At 30.8% G+C, this 24,999-nt stretch overlaps 2 protein-coding genes across 2 annotated transcripts in view; one reads left to right on the forward strand and one right to left on the reverse strand.

Annotated features, from left to right (window-relative positions):
* The window catches only part of LOC140443826 (E3 ubiquitin-protein ligase Siah1-like), an 84,414-nt gene that overhangs the window by 52,690 nt on the left and 6,725 nt on the right, over positions 1-24,999 (reverse strand). The window lies entirely within an intron of this gene.
* Positions 463-807, forward strand: LOC140444604 (protein FAM200C-like). The gene has a single exon (XM_072536365.1). The coding sequence runs from the start codon at positions 463-465 to the stop codon at positions 805-807; it is 345 nt and encodes a 114-aa protein (XP_072392466.1).

The raw sequence follows: 24,999 nt of genomic DNA on the forward strand, positions 1-24,999 counted from the left end.
CAATGGTCGGTCCATTACAATTTTATTTATATTATAATGGACTCTCAAAACTGAAGTGGAAATTTTTATGGTTGATCAAAAAAATATTCTTGCAGATAAGTTTAAAACCTCTTCCTGGGTTGCATATCTCGCATATTTAGCTGACATTTTTGAGAGTATAAATATATTAAACAAAGAATTGCAAGGAAAGAATATTAATATCATTTCAGCGAGAGAAATAGTGTCAGCGTTTGGATTAAAGCTGCAATATTGGAGTCAGAAAGTAGAACAGAACAAGATAGCTTCTTTTTAAAGGTTAGGTTTGTTTTTGGAAAATTGCGAAAATATTACTTTTGCTGGCATCAAGGATACAATTGTAAGACATCTTATCAAACTCAGAAAGAAAGGTTTTCAGATTACTTTCCCGATCTTGATATAAGTACTGTCAGTTGGATAGTAGATCCTTTTAAATGTGAAATTGACATGATACCAGAAGAACCTTCAGGTTTGGCAGAAGCAATTCTTGAACTTCGATCTAATACTGAAGCACGTATTCAATTTGAGAGTAAACCAAATCTGTCGTCTTTTTGGATATCAAAAGCTGCAAAGGCTTTCAAAATTGCACATGAAGAGGCGGTTAAAAAATTGCTGCCATTTGGAACAACATATTTGTGCGAACAAGGCTTTTCCACTCTAGTGAACATAAAAACGAAGAACGGAAATCGATTAAACGCCGAAGACTGTATTCAAATCGCTCTTACATCAAAAAGTCCCAATTTTGAAGCAATTGTATCGAACATGAAACAACATCATTTCTCCAAAACGTGAAGGAAGAATGTTTTCAATTATTCTTTTTTTATAATTTTTTCAATTCTAATTTTTGTTAGTACAACCATTATTATTATTATAATTTGTTACAGTACCGCAATGGGTTTTAATTTTTTATATCTTATTATTGTTATCTATTATTATGTTATGTATTGCTAGGTATCATAGAAATTGAATAAATGATGTTTATTTTATGTTTTAGTTATTGTTTTCTGTTCAAAACTATCATGGGGGCTATAATATGAATGATGCTAAAAGAGGCCTTTTTTTTGCTTTTTTGTTTTTTGCCTTGGGTAATATCAACTTACAACAAAATGGTTTGGGGTAATGATTAAAAAAGTTCCCCGACCGCTGCTATAAGACAATCAATAATTATACATACCTCGTTTACGGCGTATCGCTTTCGCCATGATTGAAAATTTTCAACTAACGATACTAATCTACAAACGTAGCAAGTAATACGTCTGTGTTCAGTAAATTATTGCGTGGAATTCCGTCCATTTTGTCTCCTGCACTTACCTACAATGTAGCATCGAAACGATTTTGAAGTTGTTTGTCTTTTGCCTAGTGTTAGTTTTTGTGTAAATGTGTTTAAATGTTTATAACATTCATTGATGTGCTGAATAGCCAACAATTTTGATGAAATGCCCCTGAAGATGCTCTGAGGGCGAAAGTATTTGTCAACGTTTAATAAAAAACTATGCACAATATTTGGCTTTTATTTGTAAAATTTATATATTCGAGCATTCAACTGTGTATTATTTTAACCTACGTATATACTTTAAAGTATCCTACGTAATATTTTTCTTTCAAACACATCTAATGCATTGGCAGATTTCTGTGTCATCACTCATGTTTCACAACCATAACTTACTATGGACCTGATTATTGTTTTATAGACTCGGAGTTTTGTTTTTCAGTATACGTCTTGCCATTTGAATATGTGGCGCATCGCGAAATAGGCTTTATTTGCCAGTATAAACCTTCTATTTATTTCCGGTTCTTCTTCATTGCTTGCGACCAGATCCATTCCTAGGTATGTGAATCTATTCACATGTTCTATATCGTCAATAAAGTGTTGTTGCGCTGGTCTATTTGATCAGGTTTGTATGAGTAGTTTTGTTTTATTTGTATTTATTGCTAGTCCTACTGCTCCTGAACTCTGTTTCAACTCAACGTAGATTTCTTCCGCTGCATTCACTGTTCTGCTCATTATGTTTATATCATCTGCGTATGCTGCTAATTGGGTAGATTAATTTAATTAGATTAAAACATGGTTAGGAAAGTGTTACGCTAGTTCATATTCCTTGTGTTATTGCTAGAAGGAAAAAAATTGCAGAAATCGTTGACGATTCGTTCATACTACAATTACTATTATGATTTTTTTGAATTTTTGATACTTATTTTTTATTACCTATTGAGAAACAATCTTGAGTTTTGTTTTGGTGTTATAACTTTGGTAAATAATAAAATTCCCTGGGTGATGATTTGAAACACTCGGTAAATAAAATCTCACATTTTATACAATATGCAAAAGAAACAATTACAAACTTTCAAGGTCCAGCTCCTCAATCCTACGTCTTTTCACCCTGGGTGCGCTGGAAGTCAATACACTACTGCCAGCACTTGAGCTATCTTGTTTGTACACAGGATCATTATCTCAGTCGTTCTGATATGGATCCTCGGTATCATCGCTCATATTGTCAGCCCATAATCTCTGCAATCTCCGTTGTTCTTTCTCGTAAGACGTTATGCACAATTATTAATGTATTAAAGCATGTTGCTAATGTTTTCTTACAACTGACGTTCTCGTGTTCTCGAGTTACTTATTATAAACGTTTTCATCTAGGTTAAAAGTGATAACTCTCCTCTTAAATATGTATATAAAATTTTTCCAATAAAGATTCCCAATTTACGTAATTTGCTTACGGCGTTCTGTTTCTGTGTTTTTTTGCTGATGTACTTATTAGATTAATTTTTGATGTTTGCCTTTTTGATGTTTCTTCACATTAATACCATTTTAACGCTACAGATCTTTTAAATGTAAGATCATTTACTTAATTGTTTCTCATATTGATGTATCGCCAATAACACTCTTGTAGATTGACTGATGATGCTCATTAAACAGTGGGCGAAACGTCTTCATTAAATAGATAAAGTAGCACAACTCTTGTCTTTTTTATCTCCAAATTGACCGAAAACATCCCATTCACTTACGAGTGCACTTTTTTATATTAAATTAAACGGTTATATTCCTTGAAGATATATATATATATATATATATATATATATATATATATATATATATTATTGTGATATTTAAAGTCTTGGTGCGCCAAGCAATAATTAGCTAATTAATTTTTTTGATTAATTAAAATTATCTGGATGATATGATTATGACTCTATCACAATTTTTAATTCTTTTATCTCAGGGTTAAATTCGTGCTTCAATATCTATGCTATTACATGTGAAAGGTAAGGTCCAGAGAATACCGGAATAATAAAAAACACATATGATCTAACACTATATATTGAAATAAAAATAATGGAATAATTCACACTCAAAAGTTTCCAATAAACAAATCTCATATAATGATTCTCAAAATTTTTGTTCTACGTACGTGAACAATCAAAATTAATGGTACAAACAATATTAATTGAAATCTCAAAATTCCGAACTATTCTAACTCTCCTTATCAAAATATTTATATCCTTTCTAAATTAAGTGTAAAAATTGTGTTATCAATAAAAGAAAAAAACTGCAGAAAACAAAATATCTCTCTCTGATGATGAGTGGTCCAAATCCTTGTTCCTTGAAGACTATATGATCTCCTCTCAACCGCTCCCTATGTAATCAGCAATCTTACAACAGATTGTAGCAAGTATATCGTCCTTAATGATCTCCTTCAAAAGCAACAATCATTCAAATTATGATAGCCTTTCTCCTCTCGATAAACTGAATCTCTCGTTGGCCTGAACAGTGACTCTTGGAATATAAGTAGGAAAATATGACTTACAATATTTTGCTGCTCCAGCTTCTGTCAGATACACTAACTCCACAAGAACTCACTAACATTCAACACTACTGCTTGCTACTTCTCAGGAACTGCCAGAGAACAATCCCCGTTAGTCTTACAGATTTGGAAAACCAACTGATGCTCTCTTCTCTCTGCTCCATCTCGCTAAACTTTTTCCTACATACTTATCCCACCTTTTTCAATCTCCGCCAATCAAAACTCGTCACAATTCCCCCATTTTTTCATTTCGATAACAAACAAATTTTTACCTATAATTATAAATTTCCTAAAACTTATTTACAAATAATATTTTTCTATAATTCTTAAAAACTAACAAAAACCTCTTTCTATAATCCCTTCTATTGTCTTTAATCACTGCATTAATGTATTTCAATTGTCTTTGGGATTTCACTTAAAATTATGCGGGTCACTCAAGTATAACAAAGAAATAATTTATGCAAAGCTTACATTTTGTTTAGTACAGGTAATCCAAGAATTTAATAACTCTTTTTCCTTGAAATGTTTGTTGGATATTATCCTACTTATCTGAATTATTTTAATGTTTTTGAACTTTGAAATATTTTTAAACAAACCAATATTTTTCTCGATTTTACATATCATAACAATATATATACAAACAACACAATATATATACAATATATATACAAACAACACTGCCACGATGGCATGCTAAGGACGGAGTGGTGTCGTAAACCTTGCTTTAATAACCGTTTCATAAACTTTTATTCTCAACATCCATCTAAGATGAAAACAAATTTGGTTTTGTCCATTAAAACTAGGGTTATCTACTTATCACACATCGAGTTCAGGGACAAGGGACTAAAAAAGTTGAGATCTATACTACAATAGAACTCCTATCCCACAGGGCTTTTTAATAAACTCATTTTTGGTTCTCCTTTTCCTTTGAAATTTTCTGACAACCAAAATTTTCCTAATAATGAGGTCCGACAACTGACACTGACATTGACACACAACACATCAGAGCTACCACAATCTGAAATAATGTATGGTTGCCTATCTTATATTCCAGTTCTCACACCTAAGCTAATGAACATTTTTAAAAATGTTAGTGGCTTAAAAATTGCAACTAAGAATGTGAAAACGGTTTCGAAGTTGTACATAAAGACAAAGGATCCTTTCACAATACAGGAGTCATCGAATGTTGTTTATTCTATACCGTGTGCCAATTGTGAAAACGTGTATATCGGAGAATCATCTCTTAATTTTTACAGTAGAGTGATCTCACATCGCAGCGACATAAAAACCAAAAAAATTAAAGCATGTGCGCTCACAGAACATGCATTATCGTTAAAACATGAATTTAATTTCGAGGCTTCCTGTATTTTGGCAAAGAAAAACAAGCCATTCAAAATGTGTTTTCTTGGGAATGTGTTTCATAAAATCCAATACGTCTTGTATAAATAAAAAGTCTAACATAGATAAACTGAGCAACATGTATTGTTATTTACTGAAAAAACATCAAAAATAAAATAAAGATTTACTTTTTCATATACACACCATAATACACCTGCATACAAAACATGTTGCATACCATCAAGACAGGTTTAATATACTACTTCCATTAATATAACATGAAGAACACCTAATTACTTTTTAATCATACTATTTTTGTTTTTTCTTTTTTTTTTCTTTCTGTTTCTCTATGGATCAGTTAAAACACACTATTAAAAGATGTCACAAACAAAATTTTTACTATCATAAAAATTTTAAAATGTATTTTGTTCATTATTTTATATGTTATATTTTATATGGTGTGTTATTAATGTTGAGTGTCATAGCTTTATATAAATAATCTCAACGACTAGTAAGTTGCACTGACAATTTGTGATATATTGTAAATATTTACACATTCTTCTAATTACAGTGTCTTGAAGAAGGAATAAAACAATTCCGAAAGCTAGACCAAAAGTCAAAAGAGTGTTTCTGTAACATCCCGGCCAAACTTTCTGACTGCAGCACTAATAAACTGTGTTGTCTGTTTATATCGACAGTCAATAATATGTATTTCTTGTATATATATATATATATATATATATATATATATATATATATATATATATATATTACATATGTTGATCTTTTGTGTAGTGCCAATTTCTACAGCTACAACTTCGAGATTTGTGTTTAATGGAATTTCTTTGGATATTATTTGTTAATTTACATATATTGCAATTCCACCTGATGTGTGACTTGTCAAAAATGTTGTTTACTATTTTAATTAAGTAATTTAGAGATAGTTTAAAAAAAAGTCTTGACTTTTTTAATTAAAAAAAGTCGTGACCCAACTCTTCACTGATTTGGCGTGACGGCCAAAGTGTTAAAATCTTCAATTCGAAATAAATTGACATTTTATACATTTTATGCAATTTCTTGTATAAATATGCAGTGTGCTAGATATTTGCATAACATATGCAAAATATTCAATATATGCATTTTGCATTTTGCTTTAAGTCTACTACCTCTCAATAGCGGATGCCGAGTAATTAATAAAATAATAATAATTTGTGAATAATGTCATACAGGTGCAAAGAACCATGAAACTTTATTAGTCTTCTTTATAATCATTATAGCTACTGAATATGTAAACAAAATCATTTAAAATATTACTTTTCGAACAACTCATCTATATAAGCCCATCACCCAAATTCGTGCCCTTTTTTATCCCTCCTACTCAATCAGGTGGTGTTTACGGAGCGACGCATTCCAGATGCCCAGAAGAGAGAATCGGCAACGTCGATGATCGACGCTCTGGATTTTGGAAGCGTCTCGCCGTTCTTCGTTCTCCAGTATCAGCGACGCTTTTTAGACGCAAAGACGCAATCATAAACTGCTTTATAATTGATTACGCGCTGCAAAATTCCATGTGCTTTTTCGACCGACGTTTCTTCTATGACTTCTGAATAAAAATTCTTCTACTGCTTAACTGGATGCTTCTTAGGACAGGTAGGAAAATACCAATATATTACTTATAAGTGCACAACATTTATACTGCTTAAAAACAATTTTTTCGGTTTGGTCCTTATTAATCTGTGGTATTTTTAGGTAAGTTAATAAGATTGAGCTTTTTTAAATAATTTTAAAAATATATATAATTTATAGCAGACTATCTGTTTGGTAGAACTTAATTTTTTTAGAAATAGTTTTGAATTAGTAACAGTAAACGAAAAAAAAAATGTATATTTATGCTTCTGAATCAAAATTCATAAACAAAAAGTTAAAAATGAGTATTTAACAACCAAGTACAAAGCTCACCTATTGTTTAAAGTATAAAACAATTTATTTATAACATGTTATCTTTATTTAATAATAAGATTGTTAGTAACCTGTATTTAATTAAATAAAAAACCTTTTCCAACAAAAAATTTTAATTTAATTAATTAGGATTTAAATTAGTGTGAATATTAGAGTACCAATATGTAATTATTTTTTTAAAACTTATCTGGAAAAGAGTTTTTTGATAACACGAAATTAATTTTACCACTGACAGCAAATGATTAATATGTAACAAAATCAATTATTCCCATATCCAGTCAGAATAAAAAAGCTTTCTTTTTTTATTGTACTGCAACTCATAACAAAAAGAAAAGAGAATAACTAATAATAATATCTAAGTATTTATTTAAATTATTATATACTTAGTTATTGGTAGTAATTATATATAGTTTATTGGTAATAATAATACAAAATGTACTTTTAAAAGTCAAATATAAAGTAAATATAAACAAAGAACTTGATAGTTAAATATAAAAATAAGAGATCGATAACAACCACAATAGCTTAAAATTTAAAGAGAAATACTCATCAAATGAAGAATTTACTATAAGCTATCACTTAATTTTACCTTTAAATGGATAAAAGTTAAGAGCTTTTATTCTAGCTGGCACTCTATTATAAATTATAAAAATTAATAGCTAAATACCTTGAACCATCTCTGGATCTTGCAAGACACCCAAATTCTGGTACAGGATTAATGTTGTTTCTAGTGGGATAATTGTGAAAATCTACATGCACATTCTATTGGCTAAGACTGCATACTATTTGCACGTTATTTTTTGTCCAAATACGTTATCAATACGTTAAGGGTAACCCCAGAAGAAACCAACATAAGTTAGATGAGAATGAAAATTACTATGATAAGCTGTTAAAATAGTTTCTCAGAAAAACACTTATATAAGATTTCTAAAAAGTATAAGAAGGAAAAGTTGTCGGGAAAGCTTTTTCGATAAGTTAACTAAATGTTGTTCCCAGACAAATCCTGCATCCAAGTGTACTCCCAGATAATATCTTGTGGTAAAGCAATGTATCTAATATCAGTGTTATTTTTCAAAGTGAAATTAGTACTTTGTGATTTATCGTCGCTTAAAGAGAGTCGATTCTATTCTGTCCTCTTGAGCTTGATAGCACAAATCCTCATTATAAATTTAAAAAAATTAAAGCGACTTGTAAGCATGTCTCCATTATAAATTTGTCTTTACTCGCTATCTTTCGTTGTATCCTCCCTGTGAAGTTTAAGTAGGTGATACAATAGGTTCGGGGTTAAGGTCGCGGCATATTATCATGCACCTATAGTTTCCACGTAGCGTTTTGAGTCAAGCAATCGGACTGCACGTTCACATTTTCATACATAGAACGTTTCAGTTTGGTTCGGTGAAGATATGATCTCTCTTTTCTCGACAAAAATTATGTGAAATTGCTCTTCTACTTAACGATGAAGAAAGAAAAACTGTAGTAAAAAGAAGATTTAAAGTACATCCAATGCTAAGAAAAAGGAAAAAGGAAGGTGAATACTGGACTTTATACAAAGAATTAATTGATGACGATGAAAAATATTATGGACATTTTAGAATGAATAGGATTCAGTTTGAATATATTTTAAATTTAATTAAACCTTTAGTTAAAAAACAAAATACTACATTTAACGAAGCCATACATATCAAACCAAAGAGTATTTTTAAAAAAGAAGGGTTATCACATACGTGCAAAAGTCCTAATTGTTTATCACTTTCGTGTTTAATTGTAACAAAGCAATGAAAACACTATGCATAAATGACAAAATAGCCTCGAAAATTATTTTTTCAAATACTCTATCAAAATCAAACAAATACCTAAATAAACAACGAGGGGAAAACGACGGACATCTAATTCACATTATCCGTACCAACCGATTACGACTCGTTACGTAGCCGTCGGCATCAGTAAAATATTGTTTTCGAATATACTGAACGCAAACGTTAGGTGTCTGAAACGCTACGTTCCGGACAGTGTGAGTTGTTCATATTTAAAACCATTTAAATTATATTTTTCGGAAACTAAACACTACGTACTGGAAACGAAACGTGCATGATAATATGCCACGACCTTTAACATAAAACGAAAACGAAGGATTTGCCGATTCAGTTCCGGGGAATTGGGTACAAATGTTTGGAAAATAAAATGTTATCACAATCTAAATTTATTGTAGTATTAGACGAATCAAGTTAGAAAAAATAAGGTTTTTTCGTCACAACTGTACAGATGGGTTTGACAGTTGAAATGTGTAGTATGAGATATTACAAAAAGACTCTTATCTAGGAATTCATCAATTTTTTAGTGGACATATTTTTAAATAAACAATTAAAACGTCAAACTCGATATTTTGCTTATCAATTAAAAACAAGCCTATTTAGAGAGATATACAAAATAAGATACGCTAAATTAAAATCGGCTAATAAACAAAAAAGTTATTGCAAAATGAACAACAAAATCGCTGTTTTTGAATATTGTTATAACTTTTTTATTATTTATCAAAATTTATTTAAATGTACCGGAACTTGACAGTCTTATCGTGTTTAAAATTTGTGCAAAAGATGAGACAGATCGATTAAATAGTTTTTGCGAAATTTAATTTGTTTAGAATATTTTTTATATACACTGTGACCCATTTAGATTGGAAACACCTCTATAAAATTTTAAGTTGTTAACCGATTTTAACCAAATTTTTTTTAATGTCATGTAGTAAAATGTCTATTGCGGGACAAAATATGAAATATTTAGTTAAATTTTCAGGGCAGTCTACGATACTTTTTCTTCGTCGAAAATGGAGAATTTGTATTAGCGATTTTTTTATTAAAAAAATGTCTACGCCACTAGATTTAGAGTGGCTTCAAATAGCTATGACAAAAATTTCATTAAAATATATATATTAATAACGAAGTTATGACAACTTAAAATTTTAAAACTCACTAAGCTACGAGTCGAAAAAGAACACCCTGTATCAACAGATAACCATAAACCTAATTATTTTTCAAATAGTTTTAATTATAAACCACTACTAGACAAAAAAATGTTTAAAATAGCATAAAAATTTAATGCAAGTAACGCACTTACATTATTATTAACTTTACATGCTACAACTTAAATCTCAGTTGCCATGACAACGATAGTACTGTTTGACATTATTTGTGTCATACAAATTTCAGTGCTAGCATAAATTTATGCATAATATCTGCAACAATATTTACTTCAAATTCTTTTAATAATATTTTGTGTCATGGCTGCAAGATTAAGTTTGGGAGAAAAAATTGAAATTATACGTCTTTTGGGAGATAACGATAGAAGTGCCAGGGAAGTTTGTACAATATTTAATGACAGACATGTGGATCGTCCTAAATTAGCTGCGGTACAGTAAACAAAATAAATAGAATATTTAATGAATATGGTGCAGTATCAAAACTAATTTTAAAAAATAACCCGTTACAAAGAAGAAGAGGAAGTGATCAAATCATTTTAGATCATTTCAGAAATAACCATAATGCCAATTGAAGGAATGCCAGTTTATATTTGAATGTGCCTCGAGAGAGTATTCGGCGATGTCTTGAGGTAAATAATATTAAACCTTTCAAACCAAAATTCTTACACACATTATAAGAAGGCGACGAAGCAAAACGTTTAGAATATTGTTTATGGGCCCAAAGGGAATATTTAAACAATATAAATTTTCTAAAAAACGTGTTGTTTACCGACGAAGCCACTTTTACTACAAATGGAGTAGTATCATCACAGAATTGTCGCTATTGGACAGCAGATAATCCGCATTGGGTAATAAACTGTAAAAGCCAGTATTCTCAAAAAATCAATGTCTGGTGTGGTATACCTTTCTTTTTTGAAGAAAACTTGAACTCACAGAACTTTTTAGAATTTTTAAACACCGACTTATGGGATGCTATTCATGAGCTCCCAATTAATGAACGATTAAATTTGTATATCCAGTTAGATGGGTGTTCTGTTCATTACGCCAGAACCGTGAAGCAATGGCTAAATGCAAATTTTCCGAACCGTTGGATAGGCCGGGGTAGTCCGTTGATAGATTGGCCACCCAGATCTCCAGATCTCACAATTTTAGACTTCTTTCTCTGGGGAGTTATCAACCAAAAAGTTTACCAAACCCGTGCAAGAGACGTAAACGAATTTCGTGCAAGAATTCGACAGGCATGTGCAGAAATTACTCCCCAACAACTAAGAAATGTAATTAGAAATATTCATAAACGCTACGACAAATTAGATGGTAGATTAGTAGAGGCAACTAGGATTTAAACTAAAATTATGTTTCCATGTTTCTGTTAATACAGAGTGTTTTTTTCTTAGTTAGTTTTAAAATTTTAAGTTGTCATAAGTTTGTTATTAATAAATATATCTTGATAAAATTTTTGTCATAGCTATTTGAAGCCACTCTAAATCCAGTGGTGTAGAAATATTTTTAATAAAAAAATCGCTAATGCAAATTCTGCATTTTGGACGAAGAAAAAGTATCGTAGAATGTCCTGAAAATTTAACTAAATATTTCATATTTTGTCCCGCAATATACCTTTTTTACACGACATTAAAAAAAATTTGGTTAAAATCGGTTAACGACTTCAAATTTTATAGAGGTGTTTCCAATCTAAATGGGTCACACTGTTAGAATAGATTAGAAAATCGTGGCTACGAAACATCAGAGATTGGACCCACACAAAAGGAAATCAATTAATTCATCAAACCCAGAATAGAGAGAAATTTGCCATATTGATCGCCAACCGCAACAGAGAAAGCACTTAGGAGGAGAATATTGTGATGATTTTATTTCAATGTCTATTTAATTTATAATGTCTTGTTCTTATCTTAATTCATTAAAAAGCACAATAACTGATATTAATTTATTTATCACTAAATATACACATAATTTATATAGGCGAGCGTAACAGTAAATATCGCGGCCGCGGGTCTTCAGAATTAACTGCCCTCTTCAATCAAAGTTCGGTTATTTTATAAGCAATCCTGATATTCGAGAACAGCATCGAAAGATCGCATTGTCTTGCATCGAAAGATCGAGAAGCTTAGCCGGGCTCATTCACCATAATTTTGGTTCTAGACTTCCACCGAAATTTCTACAACAAAACAGAATAGTTAGTCATAAAATTTAGGCCAGTATATTTATCGTAACAATATTTTTTGAAAAATGCGCTAATTTCTAAGGATGGTTCTGATAATTTGGCTAAGTGGATCTTAATAAACCAGTGCTTATTTTCTTCAAATTTAAAAGGGAAATTTCCAGTGGTTGGCTGTATACCATAGTTTAAAAAAACTTTGGTATAAAATTGTTTTATTAAAATTTTAAAAAATGATCCAAAATGGATTTTTGAAATTTTCAGAAATTTTCAGAACATTTTTGATCCCTTCAACGATCAGATTATTATCAGTGAAAAACATCTATAGAGTAATTGAAACTATAGTTCAAGCCACAGATAGAATGCAGTGGTAGGTGTGTGGTAGTTTGGCGATATACTGAGAAGTGAGGACCGTACATTACCCCGTACTATACAAATATACATACATAAAAAAAAGTGCAAGTAGTTTATCCTTTATGACACGATATATATATATATATATATATATATATATATATATATATATATATATATATATATATATATAAAGTAGTTAGGTATTATTGACTGACACGTTATGTAAAATAAAGTTTTATTTTGAGGTTGCAGTCATTAATAGGGCAGGAAAGTAAAACTCTTTGTTCTTTAATCAAGCTTTCGCAAAATTTATTTGATTCTTCAGGATATGCTAAAATATGGTAACAGTAAATACAACGAAATTAGAACTAAATAGCATTGTATAAAACTAGTAAAAAAAAAAAACTTACAACATGAGGTTAATCCATTAAATTTTCAAATTTGCAAAACATTAAAACTTAACTTATTTTAAAAAATTATACAGTTATGTAAGTACAATATTCCAATTTAATTTAATTTTGTAAAAATTCATTTTGACATTGATTGTTTGATTTATGTCAGAAAGACACTCGTTTCTGTTTATTATATTTTTTGTTGTTGATAACTAGCTCTTGATTGTTATTATGGTTACGTACAAAGTGGCGCCAAATATGAATATTTAAATTTTTTGAAATTCTAATATTTATAGTCAGAAAATCTAATATTGGAAAATTATAGTATTAATTTTCGTAAGACAGAATGTAATTATAGATATTGCTTAGTTTATCAATATCAGTTTTTTTATTAACGCATTGATATTTATTTATGCATACCATTTCTAAGAATTCTCTTTTATTTAATTGGTTTTCGCGTCTTAATATATTAGTTTCATTGAAATTAAATGAATGATTTTTATTAATTGCATGATCTATTAATGCACACGTATTTTTATTATTTCTAAGGTCACTTTTATGTTATGTTAGTCTGCCTATTAGATTTCTAGATGTGTGTCCTATGTATGATTTATCACAATTTTCGCATGGTATTATATAAACTACATTTGAGCTTTCCATAATGCTAATAGGTGATTTAGTTTTTGTATACAATGATGCTAATGTTTTAACATTTTTAGTTGCAATTTTAATATCAGAATAGTTAGCAAAGACTTTAGTTAGTTTGGGTGTTAATGTTGGTATGTAAGGTAGTGATGTGAAAGTAAATTGAGATTGCACGATTTGTTGATTTGGTTCTCTTGTTTGATTTCTGTCAATCATTCTATTATTAGGATTATTAAATAAAAATTTGTTAATTATTTTAATTGGGTACGAATTCTCTAATAAAATGTCTTTAAGTTCTAATAACCCTTTGTTGATGTTATTGATATGTGATAATTTGACTATTCTGTTTTTTAAAGCCAATATCAAATTTATTTTCATATGAGGTGGATGTTGTGAATGATAAGTAATAAATCTGTTACTAAATATAGGTTTTCTGTACCATTTAGTGCTTAATACATTTTGTGCATTACGTTTGATTTTTATGTCAAGATATGGGATGCTATTTTCTATCTCTTTTTCACATGTAAATTGTAAATGTTCACTATAATTATTAAAAGTTTGTAAAGTTTCATTTATTTTGTCTGCAGGTAAAGCAAGTATTAAGTCATCTACAAATCGTTTGATAAATGGGATATGAAAAGGCAACTTTTTTAAAGAATCTCTTATTAAATCGTCTAGTACATAATTACATAATATACATGATATACTTGAGCCCATAGGTGTGCCAAAAATTTGTTTATAGAATGCATTATCAAAAATCAATACATTAGAATCAAAAATGAATTCTAAAGTGCTTAAGAACGTTTTTTTGTTAATTTTGCAATTTATTTTGATTTTATCCCAATGTCTGTTTATACTATCATTAATAATATGTAGTGGTAAATTAGTAAATAAAGATATAACGTCAAAGCTTACTATTATATAATTATTTGGTAGTTGATAGTTATTGATAAAATTACTTAGTTCAAAGGAATCTTGTATAGAGAAACTATTATCTAAGTTATATGACCTTGTAAGAATATCATTCAAAAATTTTGCTAATTTACTGTTTGGTGAATTAATTGAACATACAATTGGTCTCATTGTTAAGTTAGGTTTATGTACTTTTGGTTGTGCATAAAAGCGTGGTGTGACAGAGTTATATATAGTGAGAGTTGAGGCTTCTTCTTTAGTGATCATTTTTTTATTTTTTAATTCGGTAACTATTTTGTTAGCTTTCTGTTGCAAGGTACTTGTGGGATTGTTTTGTAATTTTTTATAATATTTAGGATCATTTAAAAGTTCATAACTTTTATTATAGTAATCATCTTTGTACATTGCAACAGTCACATTTCCTTTATCACTTCTCACGATGTATATCTCAGGGTGTTCTTTGATACATTTTTTACATTCATGATATAAACTATTTAAAAAATGATTATTATTTTTATTTTTGTGTAAATAGTTAGTTATGATGTTAGTGCATTGAGCTCTGACTAAGTTTTTTTATTTTCAGAAAATCTAGTTATTGTATTTTCGATATCAGCTAGTATATTTGAAATTTTAAAATCTTTAAGTGTTGGTAATAAAGGTTATTATTAGTAATAATTTTGCATTAGGTCCAAAATTCTGTTTATTACCAACACTTAAAGATTTTAAAATTTCAAATATACTAGCTGATATCAAAAATACAATAACTAGATTTTCTGAAAATAAAAAAAACTTAGTCAGAGCTCAATGCACTAACATCATAACTAACTATTTACACAAAAATAAAAATAATAATCATTTTTTAAATAGTTTATATCATGAATGTAAAAAATGTATCAAAGAACACCCTGAGATATACATCGTGAGAAGTGATAAAGGAAATGTGACTGTTGCAATGTACAAAGATGATTACTATAATAAAAGTTATGAACTTTTAAATGATCCTAAATATTATAAAAAATTACAGAACAATCCCACAAGTACCTTGCAACAGAAAGCTAACAAAATAGTTACCGAATTAAAAAATAAAAAAATGATCACTAAAGAAGAAGCCTCAACTCTCACTATATATAACTCTGTCACACCACGCTTTTATGCACAACCAAAAGTACATAAACCTAACTTAACAATGAGACCAATTGTATGTTCAATTAATTCACCAAACAGTAAATTAGCAAAATTTTTGAATGATATTCTTACAAGGTCATATAACTTAGATAATAGTTTCTCTATACAAGATTCCTTTGAACTAAGTAATTTTATCAATAACTATCAACTACCAAATAATTATATAATAGTAAGCTTTGACGTTATATCTTTATTTACTAATTTACCACTACATATTATTAATGATAGTATAAACAGACATTGGGATAAAATCAAAATAAATTGCAAAATTAACAAAAAAACGTTCTTAAGCACTTTAGAATTCATTTTTGATTCTAATGTATTGATTTTTGATAATGCATTCTATAAACAAATTTTTGGCACACCTATGGGCTCAAGTATATCATGTATATTATGTAATTATGTACTAGACGATTTAATAAGAGATTCTTTAAAAAAGTTGCCTTTTCATATCCCATTTATCAAACGATTTGTAGATGACTTAATACTTGCTTTACCTGCAGACAAAATAAATGAAACTTTACAAACTTTTAATAATTATAGTGAACATTCACAATTTACATGTGAAAAAGAGATAGAAAATAGCATCCCATATCTTGACATAAAAATCAAACGTAATGCACAAAATGTATTAAGCACTGAATGGTACAGAAAACCTATATTTAGTAACAGATTTATTAATTATCATTCACAACATCCACCTCATATGAAAATAAATTTGATATTGGCTTTAAAAAACAGAATAGTCAAATTATCACATATCAATAACATCAACAAAGGGTTATTAGAACTTAAAGACATTTTATTAGAGAATTCGTACCCAATTAAAATAATTAACAAATTTTTCTTTAATAATCCTAATAATAGAATGATTGACAGAAATCAAACAAGAGAACCAAATCAACAAATCGTGCAATCTCAATTTACTTTCACATCACTACCTTACATACCAACATTAACACCCAAACTAACTAAAGTCTTTGCTAACTATTCTGATATTAAAATTGCAACTAAAAATGTTAAAACATTAGCATCATTGTATACAAAAACTAAATCACCTATTAGCATTATGGAAAGCTCAAATGTAGTTTATATAATACCATGCGAAAATTGTGATAAATCATACATCGGACACACATCTAGAAATCTAATAGGCAGACTAACATCACATAAAAGTGACCTTAGAAATAATAAAAATACGTGTGCATTAATAGATCATGCAATTAATAAAAATCATTCATTTAATTTCAATGAAACTAATATATTAAGACGCGAAAACCAATTAAATAAAAGAGAATTCTTAGAAATGGTATGCATAAATAAATATCAATGCGTTAATAAAAAAACTGATATTGATAAACTAAGCAATATCTATAATTACATTCTGTCTTACGAAAATTAATACTATAATTTTCCAATATTAGATTTTCTGACTATAAATATTAGAATTTCAAAAAATTTAAATATTCATATTTGGCGCCACTTTGTACGTAACCATAATAACAATCAAGAGCTAGTTATCAACAACAAAAAATATAATAAACAGAAACGAGTGTCTTTCTGACATAAATCAAACAATCAATGTCAAAATGAATTTTTACAAAATTAAATTAAATTGGAATATTGTACTGACATAACTGTATAATTTTTTAAAATAAGTTAAGTTTTAATGTTTTGCAAATTTGAAAATTTAATGGATTAACCTCATGTTGTAAGTTTTTTTTTTTTTACTAGTTTTATACAATGCTATTTAGTTCTAATTTCGTTGTATTTACTGTTACCATATTTTAGCATATCCTGAAGAAGCAAATAAATTTTGCGAAAGCTTGATTAAAGAACAAAGAGTTTTACTTTCCTGCCCTATTAATGACTGCAACCTCAAAATAAAACTTTATTTTATATATATATATATATATATATATATATATATATATATATATATACATAAAATACACAAGGAGATCATAACTGAAATGTATGTACAGTACTAACAAAACCAATGAGCATTAAATCTGAGATATTTCTAGTTAATTAATACTAATCGCAATCCATATCTACATCGTCCTCATCCTCTGAATCATCTCCTATATTAATTATCACCGGTTCAATATCTTCCTTCAAATATTTTTTCTTCACTGCTCTTTAGATACGCGTCGGTAAGCTTCTTTTATCAACCGTTTCTACCATTTTTTCTCTAAAATCGAAACTTCAAAAATTTTTTGAAGCTGTACCTTTTCACTTAAATCCAGACCATCGCAATCGGGTTCAGCTCCCAATGGTAAGGCGGCAGTCTCAAAATCTTAAAGCCATATTTTTCTGCAACTGTTTCAATTTTGTATTTGTACTCATCTCTAAATGCGGCCGCAGTATCCAGTAATTTACTTTTCAAGTAATCTTAGTCAAAGAAAATATTCTTTTCGATTAGCCCATCCTTGATTTGTTTTTTGTTCCAAAATTTTTTTGGAAATCAAATTTACCCCTAACCTTTATTCTCTTTTTGTTGGTTTCTTTTTTTAAATATGATTTTTCTTTCTTGTTTCGTCAATAACTTTTGTTTTTATTTGTCAATGTTTGTGTATCTTACCCAGCTTACGTAAATTCTTAAAAATTAAGCTTCCACACACTAGTGTACCTTCCAGTTATCGAACTAATTGAAAAGTCTTAGTCTTGTCGAGTCTTCTTACTACATGGTCATTATCAAGGAGCTTCAGTTCAATGTTTCAAAGTTTCAATGTGGGAGCAGCCGTTATTCATGGCTACTGGCTACATAGCTACAGATTTAGATATGATTTTAATAACAATTTTTACATCTAGGTCTCTATAAAGATCTCTGTTGCGACAGTACCAAGGTGCATCGATGATGTTGCTTAATACTTTTTCTGAAAGGATTGAACAACTTTCGAATATACTAATTGTAGTTAATTTCCATAAATTCAAACAGATTCTAATATATGCTTGTACAGGAGCAGTTATTTATGTGTAGGAGTTTATTTCTAGCAGGAAATTCATATTTTTGTACTATATACCAAGCTCTTTACATTTCATTTTGATGTGGACTTTTTGATAACCCTCTCGTCGATAGTACTTTGCTGTATAGGGACCCTGAGCGTAATGTATTCTTATGTTTTTAGGTAATTGTAAATTGTAATTAAAACTGTAGTAAAGTTGGCATAGCCAGATTTAGCTTTGTTTAGCTTTATACGTATTCTTTTGGTCCAATGGATATTTGAAATTTGCTGGTAGATTCTCCACGATCATTTCCAACAGCCAGAATGGGAGTATTATTAAAAAATCCTGCAACAGTTAGTGTTTTAGTAACAGTTTATTTAACGTTCTACTTAACCCTTTTTTCGTCTTTATAGAGGGGGTCTGGAATCTTCAAAAGACATCTAAGTCCAGGACGCCACTTGACCGACCTTAGTGCAGGATTCGTTCTTCTTACTCCCGGCGATAGTTCCCGAGGTACTTTAAAATGCCCTCTCGTCGCCGAGTCTACGCCTAACGCCTACCTGCTAACTAAACCAGACCCTAATCTGGCATCCAGCGATCCGGAAGCGGAATGGCCGCTATAAGGCCGGCATTACTTTCGAAGCACTACCTTTATTAATTCATTCTTCATTCATCCACATCCACACTCCATTCATCAGCAAGGAGGATCCCTGTCTCGTTCCAGGTAGCGTATAGAAGACGCTTATTGCTCGTAGTACGGCATCACTAACAAACGGGCATTTCCTTCCCCACAGTCTGACTCACGCATTCTAACTCATACAGTCTGACCCACTTTTCTAGCTTTAACTTCCAGCATATTTCCCCCTTACTTTTGCCGTTGGTCCAGCTGTCTTTCTTATTTTTCTTTTTTCTTGATCATGCAACATGCAACGGAATACATCCAGGGATGGTCCACAACTCAGACTGGTGCCGCATAGAGGACGATCGACTGTACAACACCGTGTAAGGCCCTTATCCTTTCGGATTTGGGTCCCCCAATGTTGGGAATTACCCTCCCCAATGCAGCTGTACTATTTGCAGTCTTCCGGGCTACCTCCCGCATGGGCTTCAACCATTTTCCATTCTGGTGCAATGTCACCCCTAGGTATTTTACTTGTTTCTTGGGTGTTAGACATGCTCCCGCACATTGTAATTCAACACTTTGCCTGTTCCTTTTCCCCTTCGGAATGATGGCTTCGGTTTTCTCTGCCACAAGTTTCAGTCCGCGCTGCCTAATCCATTTCTTTACGACATGGCCTGCGTTCCGAACCCGGTATTTGAACTCTGGCTCATCCCGAGCCACTACCAGTACAGCGAGGTTATCTGCGATCATGCCCTTTTCCACCATAATGCTTCTCTCGGACTCCGCCACCACGTACTCCTCCACCCAGATATTCCGCCACCACATTCATTAGGTAACCAGGACATTCTCTCTCCTCCATTGCCTACATTACTTCGTTCCACTGCAGCGTATTGAATGCATTCTTAACATCACACAACAGCAGGGCCGCCTAGCGATGTTCGTTCCCTCTGTTGCGCAATGCTTCGAGTACACTCACGATTGCATCAATCGTGCTTTTCCCTTTACAAAAACCAAATTGCCTTCGAGATAAACCACCTGACCTCTCAATCATGTCGTCTATGCATACTCGCAGCATCCTTTCATACAACTTAATGATTTATGGAAGAAGACAGATGGATCTATTCTTTTCCCTGGCCTTGGCGAGCAGTATCAACTTCGATGTCCTCCAAGGTTCAGGAAAGGTTTGTGCTTCTAGCAGTTCATTCATGTATGTCAGAAGCCACGCAGGCTCCGCCCGTCCTAGATCCTTCACCGCCTCAGGTGGTATCTGATCCAGTCCGGAGGACCTACGCGTCTTGAGTGAACCCAATGCCTTGACAAGTTCATCCATGATAAAGGATACGGCCCGCTCAGTATCTACTATCCCGCTGCTCAACCCTGAAAGCTAAAAGTTATCCTGATCTTATTACCTGCCACATATTTAAAATCATGTTACAGGATTGAGCTTTCGTTCTATTTTACCTTATATGAGTAGTAGATAGTGGGTCATAATTAGATTTAAGATGCATATATGTCCCAGATATACTGTTTTTCTCATTTTGTTGTTAATGGTAGTTCTCTGATTGTTAATAAAATCCAAATAATCTAGGTTTACGTCAGCTGCTTCGATTTGTGTAATGAAATTTTTTATTTAGTATTGAATTTTCAGTAAATTCTTTAACGTCAATCTAAATTATTCAAATCGTTTAACCACATTTTTTATTAGTCTTTATTGTAACGATATACTTTATTTTGTGTGTTAGCATTAATTGCTTTTTACTTTGTTGATTTAATTGTATAAATTGGTTCAGCACAGTTACTGATTTGAAATAAATTACCAATATGTTTACGTAGTTAATATTTTTTATCTTCTGTTAAATTTTGAAAGAGCTGTACTCACTAATTTCCATGTATGCCTCTCGATATTTTATCGGATAGCAAGCTCCAAAGTAAATATTACTGATAAAAAACAATATTATCAAGTACTTAAAACTAAGTTATACAGAGTTGTAGACATTTTTTTAGACTTTTTTATATTTGGCATCCCGATTGTGTCAGTTCTCTTCATCAGTCCCTTGTAAATCTCTACATTGTCTCATTCAAGACGGTTTTATTTCGGTCTGGTCACAGCAAAATCTCAAATAGCAAGGAAATTGTGATAGGTAAAACGGGGAGAGTGTAGAGATGATGTTGATACTGGGTGATTTATAACAGTTAGTTAAACCACCGAATATAAGGTATATATTTGATGGTTAAACTGAACTGTAGTGAAATTTACACTGAGAGTACAGCACGCATGGACGTATACGTCCATAACAGTACGACTAAGATAGGTCAAAGCTTTTCCTATGGAGAATAAACGCACAGGATTATCAGCCTTCGCCAGCTGTTGATTGCTCACTTAAGAACGTCGCACAGGACCGGCATGGATAGAAAGCATCTCCCGGCAGTACGAGTATAATATTTTATATTATGTATACAGTAGAATACAAAAGCATTGTAAAAATTGTAATAATTCAATACTCCATGAAATATATAAACATCTTAAAAAATACTAATTTTTTTCGAATGTTTTGTACTTGAAGTAGGGATTCTTTAATACAAAGTTCGAATAGTTTCGAAGTAAATTTACGAAATTAGAAGAAAATTGTGAAAAACTATACAAATATGTAGCGATTACAAAAATGGGCCCAGCGTTATTAAAAAATTTCAAAAAATTAAATATAAATCGTTAATAAGTGATCTTGTAACGATTATTTTTGCCGACCAACTAGGGTATTATTATAAGGGGTTGAGAAATGAGGACAGAAATTACGGGACTAGAGATAGGGTAAGCAAAACAAACCGAAACGTTTGCGAACGGCTACTCAGGGTTTTTCTTAAGAGCTGCGCCGCAGATAAGTGAATGACAAGGGGAGTGGAATGAGGTAACTACAAAAATGAAATAAAAAGTGGCACTTACATGAATCTTCCTGCTTAATGAAAGAAAGGCTCATTCTTCATAAACAATATAAAAAAGGGTTAGAAACTTTTTAAAAGAGATATTACTCTATGTTACTATCGGTTTACAAACTCTAGAAGTTGGGGATACTATAAGAACTTACAATTGTTAATTGGCGATATTTTGTAGCAAAAATAAATTATTACAAATGAAAATTTTTTTTTAAATGAAACTATGCAGAAAGGTTAACCTTTTTTCTAGAAATCAAAACTAGATCTCAATTATGATTAGGTATATATCTACTGTCAAAAAAATAGTGCTAACTGTCATATGTCAATACTAAAACTTTGAGAATAATTAATATGACAGCTAGGCCACACCCTAACATTTATGGGGTGGAACTGCACTCGAATTCACTGCAACGCAAAAAAAACTACACCTTACACTACGAAATAGACTAGACCGACTTGGGACAAACAAATTGAGGATGGAAGCTGGGCACTGGACGCAAACTTTGAAACTAGGCTTCCTAAAAACTCCTGGTGAATATCCTTCTAAGTTGTTGGAAACGCCGTTTTACAAATCTCTCAGATGAGAGACGGCCGAAACAAAAACAGTTACTACTCTGTCAAAAACTGACACATTACAGTCGAGTATAATTCACTTTTTTTACAACAAATTTGGCGGTTCCTTCAGATTAAACACGCCGCGTCTGCTCTCTATCAAAAAGCTTCCAAACCTAAATTCACTTCGACCTGACGCTCTGTCGTACCGGCTTCCTCTCTTGCACCTCGTCTCGGTCAAAGGAACCAGCCAATCGGAATTCTTTTCAAACACGCATTCAGAGAGTATCGTATCTGACCTTAATCATTCCTAGCTTTTAAAATTGCAGAACTAACACGTACAAATATAAACCAAATATAATCATATTTTTACTTAGCAGTTGAGTTCTTTCTTGTGGAATGTGGAATATAAACAAAGACACACAAAATTTTATACCTGGTCCAGGGCGTAACAGAAATTTTATGATATTTATAACTTAAATATTCGATAGTTAGAAGGAATTTATACATGCTACAATATCATTAAACAAATTTAAATAATTTCGGGAAATATACCTAAATATTTTGATGAGTTATTGGCAACGAACATTGTGAAGATTTGGCAGATAAAACGCCGACATAAGATATAATATAAAAATAAAAAAAATTCATGAACTAATTCATGAAAAATGAACTAAAATATACAAACTTTCTAATTAAAATATATTATTATCAACAAAACTGCGATCTCTTTACAAGTAACATTTTTCTAAATGCAATTATTGCAAACATATACCTTGCAACTAGTAATTGTCTCACCACTTTAGATCTGGAACTAGACTCCTTCGATCTTATAAACAAATATAGATTCGGTCGATTTGGATCATAAAGAGATTATTATCATTTAATTAGAATTAAAATAATAATTTCACGGTCTTATAAGAATATTTTACAACATAATTTAATCATTTGTGTAAATAATAATGTAATAAGTATGTGTAAATAGGAGACTAGCTTATTCAAACTTATACAGCAAAGTTATGAAGATTGCTAAGTTGATTGCCAGCAAATTTTGCACCATACGTAAAACAAACTACTTTTAATATCCAAACAGTGTCTCTGAGTGAATATGAACTTTCGAGTACACGTGGCATGAACCAGACAGTCAACAAACATGTAAACAACCTCGTTTTATAGTAAAGTTAATAAAAAAATTACTAATTTAGCAGTCATTTTTTCAATTCTATTTATAGATATAAGTTTTGTTATTAACCAATTTGATTTTAGATCTAGTTTTTTTTATTACTAAACCTGATCTTAAATGATGTGTTAAAAATAAAATTTTTGAAATATTAATAAGTTTTTATATTAATAGTTATTATTTATTTGGTAATAATAACATGTTCGGCGGGCGTAATTTCGGCCGGTAATCCCTTGGCCTACCTGCATAAATCAAGGGGTACCATTTATGACAGGGGTAATTTCGGCCGAGGGGTTGATGTTTACGATGAGATTAAAATATTGGTAATTACGCTTCATAGTTTCTGTAAAATATTAATTGTGTATTTATTTGGAAATACCTAATCCTGTGTACCTGTCGGAAATACCTTTAATTTACTTATCTCTTTATTCTAATAACTATGTTGTACCTACTTAAGATTATTCCTTTAAATGTATAAAATTCACAAATAACAGGTATAAAATTATTATAGCTAGTCAGTATTATAACTTATCTTGAAGCTACTAGTCGATAGAAAGCATAAAATATATTATTTGTATACGATGGCATCTGTTTCAGTAATTAAGAGTTCACGCGGTTGTGACTTACTAGTTGTAGAAAAGTTTCAGTTTTGTAAACAGGACGTATTAAAAAGTGGTGAAGTACGTTGGAGGTGTATAAAGAAAAATTTAAGATGTTTAGCCAAACTGTACACTGTTGGTGCGGAATACACAGTTACTAGAAGTGAATTAATCCACAACCACGAGTCTGATGAAACTACGTTGGAGAGAAAAATAGTGACGACTTCATGCAAGCGCAAAGCTGAGGAAGACATATCGGAGAAACCTTCAAAAATTATTAAAAGCGTTCTTTCAAATCATTTGCCAGAGAATTTGTCATCGATAGATGTCAGTCTAATAAGAAGAAATTTGTACAACAGCCGCCGTAAGCTCTTACCAGCCCTGCCTAAGGATATTCACGATGTACA

The sequence above is a fragment of the Diabrotica undecimpunctata genome, chromosome 6 (assembly GCF_040954645.1).
Source record: "Diabrotica undecimpunctata isolate CICGRU chromosome 6, icDiaUnde3, whole genome shotgun sequence".
In the NCBI taxonomy this organism is placed as follows: Eukaryota; Metazoa; Arthropoda; class Insecta; order Coleoptera; family Chrysomelidae; genus Diabrotica; species Diabrotica undecimpunctata.